Source organism: Grus americana, chromosome 6 (assembly GCF_028858705.1).
Source record: "Grus americana isolate bGruAme1 chromosome 6, bGruAme1.mat, whole genome shotgun sequence".
NCBI classification, from domain to species: domain Eukaryota; kingdom Metazoa; phylum Chordata; class Aves; order Gruiformes; family Gruidae; genus Grus; species Grus americana.
This window is the reverse complement of record NC_072857.1, coordinates 25,614,856-25,627,200: the sequence shown is the minus strand read 5'-3', so window position 1 is coordinate 25,627,200 and position 12,345 is coordinate 25,614,856. Positions and strand designations below refer to the sequence as shown.

Sequence of the window (12,345 nt, the reverse complement as noted above, 5' to 3'; positions counted from 1 at the left end):
TACAGCCTCTCCTCTTACTAACCTTTTAAATCCATATCAAAAAAATGGATGGATTAAACATGAAAAGCGTTAGCCACATGTAGCTGCGCTTACTTGTTTTGTCCCAAAGTTTTCCTTGGCATTAGCAGAATCTTCCCTAAATCAAAAATACTAGCAGATTATCTGCAAACTTTGATTAACATAAAATCTTCAGTATATATGATAAATGTGTTCATTTTCTCAACACTGATGGAAAAACCTGCAAGTGTAGTATAGAGCCTTATTTAGCTAGCATCCTGTACCTAAGAAAAAACAAATACAAATTTAGGCTTCTGCTGCTGAGTAGGCTCTTTGGAAATATACGTAAAACTTGGGTCCAGTGTTGACAAACAATTACAACGTGAGAAAGCAACCTGTCCCAAAGTCTTGTCCTTTACCACATGGTCTTCCCTCTTCTAGGCATCTTTCCTCACTCGGCATCCATCCTTCATATTTCCTGTACCCTTCTAATAATTCTTTGTCCTTTACTGAGGTCCAGAACAAGCCAGTAGAAGGCAGGCTGTGTAGGGCTGGGGAGGAATATACAGCATCAAGAAGTGAATAGGAAATATACCAGCGCAGCTGAGTGTGGGTAAGCACCTGGAGGGAGTTTGAGTAGCTTAACAACAAAGTGATATTTAAAAAGATGGGGTGAAAACAAGAAGCTAGACCAGAGAACTAGCAAGGCAGGAGCAGGCAGATTTCTTGGAAAAGGACAAGGAAGTAACAGAAGCTGAAGGGGACTTGCCCTTCTTTTATGGTAGCGCGAAAGTTAAGTGCGCATTAACTCACTGAAAAAGCATTTGTGTGGTGAGGACTTCAGCTCAGCTTGCAGTTTTGTCAGATGATGTTTTTTCACTTTTATAAGCAGACTGTAACAATAGTTACTCTACTCGGCCAGAATATGGTCACCTCGCATGAAAACCAGGGAAGTTGCTCGTATCCTGCAGTGGGAAAATGAGTCACAAGATTCTTCAGTGCCACCTAGCCACAGCTGCAGCATGTGCAAACCCTCTTCATTTATCCTCTTTAACCTAGTTAGCTTCTCCATTTTCTTTGACAGCCAAAATGTCAGGTAGGGTCTGTTTTCCATGTTGTCAATCTTTGTGCTATGGTGCTGAATTAGTGCTGAAGTCTCTGGCAAACTGGTTTTTTATCCTTCATGCTTTCGAGGTCTGCAGGTGAAAATTCCCCTGCACCCTAGTGGACAGGTTTACTTTATATTGAAAAATCCAGTCTGGGATTGATTGAAACATTACCTGGTTGAGCAGAGAGGCTAATAAGTCCACAGAGGGAAAAAAGGGAATAGTTGGACCTCAACTGTGCCAAAAGGAAAAAAAAAGTGAGGGGAAAAAGTGATTAAAATATACGAATCAAAAGGAATAAAGGCTACACGTAAGAAGGCAAAATTCAGGAAGAGAAGATAGAAACAGACGAAAGAGGGAAAGGGACACAAGGAGAACAGGATCATAACAGCAGTGAGAGTCAGGGCTGACACTATGTCTTGATTATTTTTATACAATACACTTGACAAACCCTTAATTGCTGCTAAGTTGTTAAATTATTCCTCTATCTGGAGTATTGATCCAGAATTTTATTAGTGTGCTGGGATTACATACATTATAAAGTTCCAAACTGTGTGACAGCCTGGCTCAAGATTTAAAGAGGAGTCTATAATATCACTTCACCTACTTCCAGTTTATTTTGGTACTCCTTATTTCAACTGGAACAAGCTTAGGATTTATCAAAGTTCTCTAGCGTGCAGCTGCTAGACCAAGAAATTTTGAGATTTTATGAAGTGCAGGTTCTCTCCTTAGTTCACCCTCTTGTGCCTTGGCACTATGAAATAATTTCCTAGCTTGAAAACTCTTGAAAACAATAAGGATGCATGACAGGAGCTTTAGGAACTGAATGCTGTCTTCAGTAGATTAGTTTCCTTTTTTTGAATCTCAAACGTCACACGCACCTACCTTCTAAGCCCCACACATAAGAAGAATACAGTATGTAAAGGCTGCTATATCAGGATTGCTCACTGTTTGACTTCCTAAAATTCCTGTTGTTTCCATAACTAATTTTGGTTTTAAATCTTGTGTTCTGCTGTAAAGCACAAACTTCTGCTGAATAGAACATCTTAATTCACAAAAATCAGAAAGACGCATTCCAACTTCCAACCCACCACTTCTTGATTTTGATTCAATATGATAATCACAATCTGAGTTCATATTTAGATACTCAGATCCTATACTGATGACAGTCATGGGGAAAAAAGTAAAGCCTAGTGGGGAAAAGACCTTTATGATCTCACATTAAATTAAGACAACAGAGGTTATTTGTTAAGTTTCTTTGACAAGTGAAGTTGTTTATATAGGGCAACAGCCTGTAAATACCCAGAGAGCTCTTGCATGTTTTACAAAGCATTTTTACAGACATGATTGTGCATGCCGAGAAAAAGCTGTAATTTTCTATTCTGTTGTCAATACTTGAGTAAGTTGCACATAACCGCATTGAGTGCCACCTCGACACTGCAATGTAATTCCCCCAGTCATTTCCTCATCAAAAAGGTGTAAGCATGCCTGTCAGTGGTTATGGCTGTGTACACACCCTGTATGCCCAGTCCTGAAATCTATACAAACATGTGCCTGACATCCGTCATGTAAGTGGGGCTATTCACTTCTTTACAGTTAAGCAGAGACTGAAGTCATGGTCTGAGCAAGAACTCATTACCCTAAAAATTATGTAGCAAGAACTCTAATCTTTATCACGATTTATGTTTTAGGCAGCTGAGCTGGTAACCAGTGAGTTCTTTGAACAAGGAGACAGAGAAAGATCTGAACTCAAACTCACCCCTTCAGTAAGTTTTTATTGCTTCTGAAATAGTTACTAACTTGAATAGGGTAAGGAAATATCACTGGGTTCATTCAGAAAAACTATTGTGTATGTAAAGAAAAATCTTGGAATAAATAAAAGCTCTGTCCAATAAAGACATACATTTAGAGCCATATATAAAAGCTCTCCAGTCAATTCAGTCACTTTTGCATTGAGCCCTTCTCCCCATTTTCCTTAGCTGTTTCCTAGGTTATTCTGTCAGTTAATTTTCTAAGCAACAGGTATTGTTTTCAATACACAATATTCAAATAAAATAATCACCAGCTACTTATAGAAATCAAAATTGTCAGATTTACTATATGCTGCAGCTATCTATCCAAGTTATTTGATGTATGAAATGCTGAAAAACATTTCTATACATATACACCTAAAGGGTACATTGGTATTGAATGGAACATAGGCAGATGGGAATAAAGTGTTAAACAAGAACTAAGAAAAAAAGTTTCACAAAGATTTTCAGTGAACAATTTGAAGAGAAAGCCTTATCCAGGTTAAATACCTCCAAATGTTGACAAGCCATTATCTGGAGACAACAGGAGGAGGGTAACAAAGTATTCTAAAGAATTTGTGATTGGCTTGTAAGTAAGTTAGATATGTTTATGCTTCCAAAAATAAAAAGACCATTCCAGTGGCTCAGACTTGTTCTCCCTTTGATAATACTCACACATGAGACTGTGGTGATGTAACAAAGTCAATAAAGTTAAAAAGTTTGTAGTAAACAATGCTCAGATACAATAAATGGCTTTTTACTTTGTATACTGTCAGAGGTTGGGACATTAATGGATTTCTTCCCTACAGTAGTTCTGTGTGTACATCTCAGAAAAAAATGGTAGCTATAGTCCAGAACAAGAGTAATCGGTCAGTCATTATATTCACAATTATGAGACCAAATCTAGGCCTGAATAACTGCAAGTAACATTCCATATAATATGGATAAAAGTGCCTTTCCTGCCTTCTATATAAAATTTGCAAAGTTTGTTTCTCATGCTAATGAAGTATGATAGGAGGTAATTTTATTTCAACATATATATTAATGTTACTGGTTTTAAGTAGCAATGAATTCCACTGCAAACAGCCCAGGTCCAGCAACCTTAAGAATTATTTTAAGGTGTGTTATTACATTTACGTTTTGGACATACTGTAGATTTGGTAGAAGTGCAGAGAAAGACAAAAGCCAGAGCTTTCTTCTGGACTTAATGTCTCCTGAAAAATCTGCATCCAACAGTCTAGACAGGTGGGAAAGAAGAGTGTATTGCTATAAATATCTTCAGTATTTCCTCCATCATAGGAGACCTCTCACTCTTCCTTTGGGCTCTCCAGTCTGCATGAAGGAATACAGTAATTTGTGGGCCACCTGTAGGATGCTTTGAAGCCATACAGCTTGAAGGAAGATTTTCCTCTCTGTTTGCCCCTTCACAATTTCAAAGAATCCAGTGAACTGATGTATTAAGTGTTTTATATTGGGAGATAAGGCCAGTAAGTAATCACAAAGTTCATCAGTTCCAACAGCTGATGGCTAAGGGTCAAAATCATGTAGAGTTTTACCACATTAATGAGGAATTTTTAAACAAGATCAAATGCTGATGTATTTCATGATATATTGCTATGACAAGCAACCTAGATAGGTATTGCTGCTAGTTATATAAGAGAGTTGTTAGTCAGCAAGATAATGTGATATTTTCTTCTCTTACAACTCAGAGGGTTTTTTCTTGTGTTGTGCTTATAACAATCTGAAAACAACAGGATTTTTCAAAATTATTTGAATAGGAAATACAGAATTCTCCAAAATCAAACCCTTATTTACATACCTGTGTGATACCTGTTTATGTCAGAAAGAGCAGGCTACAACTAGAAGAATTCAACCAGACATTTAATGTAATATAATATGTATAGTCTGGAGTTTCTAGAAGGTACAGAAGGAAAGTAAATTTTCTCAGGAGACATCAGCCTTGAGGAGATGGGCCCAGAATAAGAAAAGATTTTCCACAAAAAAACCCCATAAAGATTTAAAACTTGGTATATTCAGAGAGTAAAAAAAAAAAAAAAAGGCATTTGGTAAATGGTATGGATGGGCCACTAGAAGGAGGATTTTAAAATCCTGTAGATGGAAAGCTGATGGACCCGTGTAATCTCAGACAGGGTATGGAGGAAACTCAACTCACGTTCAAACTCTTCAGAACTCAGTTTCTTCCATCTCCTTTCAGCCAATAATTGAGCTTCTTAAACATCAGCTTCAACATCTGTAATCTCCTCTCTGGAGAAATGCCATGAGCAGTGAATTAGGCTGTTTCCAGAGGAGCTAATTGATAACTGATACCAAAAGGGATCTGTTGATTCCCCACCCTTTGGATTCACAGAGGTGGCTGGTTCTGGAGAAAGGGTCTGTAACTGGGAGGGAGGGAAGCCAGTCCAGATCCATCACTGTTCATTTTGCTAAGCTGGAAAACCCTATGTGAGAAAAGGGAAATTTCTACTCAAAGGTATCTACTTCACACTTCCACAGAAGGTTCTTACCAGCTCAGCTCCAACTGTGGAGCATTTATTTTACATCACAGAATTATAAAATTCAAATACATTCAGCCTACAAATTTCAAAACAGAATTGAAAATAAACAGTTTATTTTTCATGCCAGACAAAGCAGTAGGGAGACTGCTGCAAAGATTGATTATGGTTTACAAAGTGTTCTGGTTGTGAGAATTTGATCATAGCTGCAAAGCACTGGATGATGTGTCTGTAAAATACTCCAGTGTAATAAAGCATGACAGTTTTGTTCCCTTCTCAATTCAGGCCATTTTTGATCGGAACAGGAAAGATGAACTACCCAGGTTGCAGCTCGAGTGGATTGATAGCATCTGCATGCCATTATATGAGGTAATTTTTACTTACTGCTCCTGTAGAGTCCAGAGAAGATTGTTCTTTCCTCTCTAGGGAAAAAAAGTTAGCTTACAGTGCAGCCTTGAAGGCTATTTGAACTGTTATCTTTCTTTGACTTTACCAAAAGTCTGAATTCTGTGCAGAAATCTTCAGACTCCCTGAAGGTGGTAATATCTGTAAACATAATTCCTAAGTTATAAAAGCTGATAGGGCAAATGTTTATTTTATTATGTTTGAGACAAACTGATTCTCATCATGGCGAGGAGTGGAGTGCTCTGCAGAGAGGTACCGGACAGGCAGCCTCATCAGGTGCTGCTGTCAGACTGGTCCAAATAGGTGTCATCCAAAGGGAAATTCAAGACTGAGCCTTTGCACTCCCTTCTGGCTCCTTTCCAAACTGCTAAGGGGCACTCTAGGCCAAACCTTTAAGGTCAGTGATAAATTATTTGTGGTTTAACCTGTGTGCTGTTTAACTTGGAGTTTACTCTTTTAATCATGCTTCTACACAGACTGCATGGGTGCTTGGTATAAGGTGTATAAGGTCTCAAGTACTTTATTAGGTCTGTTGATGATCAGAATAACACTTCTCGCTTTTTGGATTAAATCAGCTTCAGAATTTGACTTGTGTAACATAAGCTTCACCATTTTAACTTTTTCTCTCTTATATGTATAGAAAGCAGAGGTACACGAGCAGGATGATAAATGGAAAATAACACTGTAGAAAGTTAACCATCAATAACTGTGTCAACCCGTCTTCCTCCTCTTCACTGAAACCACACAGATCACCTTATGCCACTAAAGACTGCCAGTTTGGCCATTGATATCTGAGAAAACATGGGGATGTTCTCACTAGGCATTTTTGGGGAACTGCAACAAGTTCTCCTTGTTACCACTGCACCTCAAACTGCCTCACATCTCCGAGCAATAACTGAGTCAGTGATGACACAAAGCCAAGAGCTGGGAAGCAGGTACCAGCTGCCATGTTAACATTAAACTGCTGAATTTCTGTCTGAATGTAGCTTCCCTGCACACATACAATAATGGATTAGCAGTTCCTTTTCATTTTACAGACCAGATGTGTCACCAATAGCAAACAAGGTAAGAAGGATGATGTGCTTCCCCTGCCCTCTATACCTCGTGGCATCTGAGGCCACCGCCACTGTGGCAATAATGAAGTGACTGCCCAGCAGCAAAGGCAACTCCTGTTGTGCGACATGAACAACATGCACTCATGTGAACAGTGAGGTGGGCCAGTACATCCTGTCCCTTTCTTAGGTCAGTCTTTGTCATCATGAAATAAACTAAATCTATGGCTTTCAAACAATTAAGGCAAAGCAAGCACAGAAGAAGAAAATAAGCCTATATTTTTTAAAAATACCAAAATAAGTTTGCACAACATGGGGGGGCACTGACCTTGGATGAAAACTCTTTAAAAATAATGTTCCTTTCAATATAATAGTTAATATTACACTAGAATGCATATTATACCAGAATTCATTATTTGTAATAGCATCTGTAATCCAAAAATGTACAATAAAGCAGGAAGAGCTGATAAGCAGCCCATCCTCTGCATGAGAAGACTACATCTGAGCACTAAAGCTCTGGTTAGTTAGCTCCATCTTAGCAGGAGATCTCTGGGGAATATATTCACATCTGATTTCCCTGCTTTCTGCTGTCTTTGCGTCATGCTGTGCAGCTATTAGCCTGCTGCTAAACAACTTAAAAAAGAGACACCATCAAACCTGGAAGTCATTGCAGCACCAGCCTTAGGGGTAAACAGAAAACTTGATGTCATAGTATCACACTGCGGGAGGTTCTCTCTTCAATGTGAAGCCAAGTTTTAATTTTCATATCCAGCTTAATCAAACCTCAATACACATATCACATCAGCAGTGTATTCAGGCATTGTAAATCCTCCGTTTAGGGCTGGCTGAACACTACAACTATGGACAAGTCCTAGATTTTTTTTTTTTTCCCAAATACATTCTTTAAAATTCTAGCTGTTGTAATACGTTGTAGGGACTGCATGTGGGGATAGAATGGGTTACATCATTACCAATGCAACATAAAGAGGCGGAGTGGCAGCTGACAAATTAGTAAAATCTTAGCAGTACTTCTATAGATCACTAGCATAGTGCTTATAAAAACCGTATGTTTGAAATAAACATTTGACACTCATTTTGATACCAAAATTACAACATTAAACCATAAAGAACAAATCAAGGCTTTTGCATGTAGGTTTTTTCCATGCTAGTGGTTAGAAGTCCTGAATCCATGTGGGCAGATCCTAGCATCCAGAGCCCTGAAGGGAACTCTCTGGGGAACGTGTGCATCCATACCAATGCAGTTGCTACCGCAGGACCTAATGCTGTGCTCTGTTTTATTTGACACCCACACAGTACCGATGGTCCCAGAAACCAGTGAGTGCTGGCAACTCCCATTAAAGTCAGAGAGGAGATCAGCAGAGCCCCCTGAAATTTTCTTTGCTCAAAGTAATTCCCAAGAGTAGGCTATTCTTGGCAGCTCTGAGTGTCTGAAGCGTGCAATGCAGAAGGAAATTCACAGCCCTAACTTCCAGGAGTGGTCTGACAGCACCCCAGTGCCACTGACAGTGCTGTAACAAACCACATCTTCTCTACATGAGCTAGGCTACATACCAGAGTGCCCACAAGGAATGTTTCATACTTAAAATAGTATATAAACTTTGCAGAGCATTTTAGAGAGTTATGGCCTTCCTAGCCTTATTTTTTTCTCCATGCTGAAACATTCTTTGGGACTTGATCAGTCTTCTGGGGAGATTTGGCTCTACCTCCTCCTTAAGCACCTGCTGTAAGTTAGCTCAAGACAACCCACTTTGCGGTGCAGTTCTTCTCCTAAGTAAAGGGTAATGAAGTCGTCTTTACTGGGGGATGTGTATTACATCCTTCTGCTTGCCTGGCTAGAACTGTTTTCTGAGTTTGGCCCTTTTTTGTGAGGTTTACAAGGGACTAGCAAATCCTCAGATCTGTGCACCTTCCATTAGTAATCCTGTTTGCCCCTTGGAATGCCCATCTGACCCAGAAGAGAGAAGGTCAAAGATACACAAAACGTGCTACATCATAAGCTAACGTGGAACTTGAAGCTAAATATACATATATATAATGATAGCTGGGGATATTAAAAAAAAAATCAGGAATTATACACAGCTAGATTTCCCATACCCAAGTGCCTAAATCCAAATCTTTTTGTATTTGCTCTGTAAGCCTGACTCTGCTCTTGGCATAAGGTAAGCCATGGCTCTGCTCCCTTGCTTTGTCCCATATCTGCTGCTTACTGTGGGAATCAAGCCACCTCCAATTTCAAAATACCTTCATAATCAAATCTGTTTCCTTCACACTCTTGATCAAAGGTTTGCGAAGATAAAAGCTTCCCAATTTTTTGTTCATTGCTTTTTATTACACTTGGGACATTATAATTTTATTGAATTTACTTTTTTGTTACTGTAGTGATGACTGATCAGAGTATTTTTATGTGACAGTGGAGTTTTTACCTTGAGTAGCAGAACAGCCATCCATTTACTGTGAAGCTCTGATTTAAGGGGCTTTAGTTACGCTTTACTGCATCACATTTGCTCTTCATTCAAAAATGCCAGCAAGAAAAGAGTTCATCAGTAGAGATGAGAAACAAGCTTATTAGAATAATAAATTATAAGGAAAAATACATTTTTTGGAACTGTAGAGCATTTCAAATCTACTAATGTAGCTTCAGTATGAAGTAATCATCCCCTTTTTTTTGGTAGAATACTCTATAAAGGGTAAGCACATGCCACTAAAGCAGAAAATCTAAAGCATCCCATTGAAAATAAAGCACTATGGCTACACTGACAGCTGTGTTCACCACACGGAGAAAGTGTTCTGTACCTGTTTGGACATACATGTTTATGTAACAGGAAACAGAATTTTGAGCATTAAGACAAATTGCCTTTCTGACCCTCCGGTAAACAGATGCTTAGAGTTTCAACACTAACAGATTTCTCTCCTGAACTTTGTGGTTTGTGTGTATCTAAGACAGGATCAGTCACAGACTTTTCCCAACTCAGATTAGATTTCTCTGTGGGGAGCAGACAGAGGGGAGAGTGAAGATCTTATTCTTTTTAATCATGATTTTTCTCACAAACAACATCAAAGCTTCAGTGATTCACATCAAACAAAAGATGCTAACAGAAGCCCAGCTCTGTTCACAGCATTGTTAGGCAGAGACAGTAACACTATGAATAGCAGGGCCAAAGGCCATGCACTCTGCTTCTGGGCAGATAAATACATAGTCAGGTAGTCAGTGACAATGACAGCAGCTATTTAAATTTAAGGGAGATGTCTTTGTGGAAGATAAAGAAGCTCACGGCTTTTACAACTTATGCGTGCCTGAGATTGCCCTGCTCACCTCTACCTTGGTGCTCCCATTGAACTGCTCCATTTTAGTGCTATTTTTAGTGCTATTCAAGATTTTCTAGGGTATTGAGAGGTTTAAACATATAATAGTATCTACAGAAGTGAATTTGCATTACTCCATCCAAGATTCTAGGGGGAATCTGGGAAGAGTAGAAACATTTATGTTTAGCATAGCAAGTACTTCAAATGTTTTGAATGGAATGTGGAGGGACAGAGTCCTTTTTTATCACATTGTTCGATGTGCTTAGAAAGAAATCTAATCACTCTGTCTACAGCTCCAAGAGCTCTGATATGCCTGTCTTCCTACAGAAGATAACGTCTAGCCTTGTAATTAAATCTATCTTTAGAGCATGATGATGTAACTGCAAAAGCATCCATTCTGCTTGTAAGCATACATTAAATGCACAAGGTATCATAAATGGTAGAGCCTCTACAAAGCATAGAAAAAATACACAGAAATTTCCAACAATCATGGCTACCTCTGTGCTTTAACTTCTCCAGTTCAAGAGTTGACTTTGAAACCTGAATTGGAAGTGCATATGAAGACATGGTTATTTTTTTCAAAAAGTATATACTCTAGTTACAGTTATAAGGCAGGAGATTAACATTTTAATATTCCTTTGCAGAGAAGCAGGAGGAAAAAGCATGCTTTAAGAATCACGCTTACATTATGTCCTGATGCAGCCCTTCCTCAGTTACCACTTGTATCCCTTTCCCTCATTCCTTCATTACAATTTCGCATAAGGAAATACCAATATGAAATTCAGGGTTTGGACCGCTCATCTAGAAGTCCTGCTTGTCCAGAACGGACTGTATGGGATGGCTTAGTCCTTACTCAGGCAAGAATCCCTGGATGCAGCCAAAACAATGACTTTTTCCTTTAGATGTTTCTGTCCTCTCTATGCAGTCAGAACTGGAAAACTTTTAAAATTATTTAATGAGGAAGAGTTTATCTGTATGACATTTTGGAAATGGCTTGCTGTACCCACCATTCACCCATACCTGGGGTGGTGGGTACAAAAGTCAGAGCACTGCTGTTCTATTTTAAGTTTGCAGCTAGTCAGGGGGCAGGGATAGCACTAGGTAGTGAGCTGATTACTGTGGGGGGGAAGGAAAAAAAAAAGGAATCAGGACTAAAGTATTTGGAAAAATGTATTCACAGGAAGCAGTTTGATCAGGTCTGTGTGATTCTCATTGAAATCAGCTTTTCTTTTCAAGGATGTTGAGGGAAGAAGACTTTCAATAGATCCTAAAGAATACCATAAAGATGCACGCTTTTGGCAGGGCTTATTTCTGACGTGATTTGGACACAGTGAGAGATAATGCATCTATGCTTACTGGAACTGCCTGGCTGACAAGGATTAGTAAAGCAGGTAGGCTCAGGACGCAGTATATGATACACCGTGGACTGAGGCTGCACAGACATTGCCAGATCAAATTAGTCTCACTTTGTGCTGAAATCCAAGGGGTAATATTATCCAAGGAAGAGCAGGTGCAACATATTCTGCTGTGTTTGTAAGAAATTTGCCTCAGAGGAAACTTAATCAGGCCAAATGCCAGTGCTGGGGGGAGTTGGTAGCTGAAGATTACATTAGGAATAGGGGTTTGTCCCAGAGAAAGAAAATTTTGGCACTGCAGAAGGATCTTTCTGTAGCCTTGAAAGAGGAACTCAGCTAGGTTCAGTACTTTTGTTGCCTTGGTGCTTGTCTATTAATGATGAACCTAAATGAGGCCACCCAGAATCAATTCTCTTGAACATTCAAAAAAATCAGATACTATGACAGTATTACAACTTCCAGTGATGGAGTAAGTGTCAGCAAACTGCCCTTAACCTAAGAGTCTGGTTTTTTTCTGCTACTTCACCTTTTCTATTAGTACAAAAGAAGAGCTTTACAGGAAAGAAAAAAACAGGAAAAGAAAGAATGCTTTTATTTGCAATTCCCTTAAGTCAGTCACTATTTCACAGTGTAATATGGAAAGGCACAGTTTGGGTGGTTTCAGAGCAAGTATTTTTGTGTCTATGAGTACACAAACACCTTTTTACAACGGGCACAAAGATCCTGATCCTCTTTTTTTTCCTGAGAGCAGGGAGAGATTCATTTTGCTTTTGGAAATTAACATTATTTCTGCTAGGATTTTT

The 12,345-nt window shown here is 39.0% G+C and overlaps 1 protein-coding gene across 1 annotated transcript in view; it reads left to right on the top strand.

Annotated features, from left to right (window-relative positions):
• PDE11A (phosphodiesterase 11A) overlaps window positions 1-12,345 on the top strand; it is a 134,739-nt gene that overhangs the window by 114,827 nt on the left and 7,567 nt on the right. Inside the window, exons 18-19 of the mRNA XM_054829644.1 lie at window positions 2,799-2,869; window positions 5,692-5,775. Coding sequence (XP_054685619.1) covers window positions 2,799-2,869; window positions 5,692-5,775 — 155 coding nt within the window. The remainder of the gene's footprint in view (window positions 1-2,798; window positions 2,870-5,691; window positions 5,776-12,345) is intronic.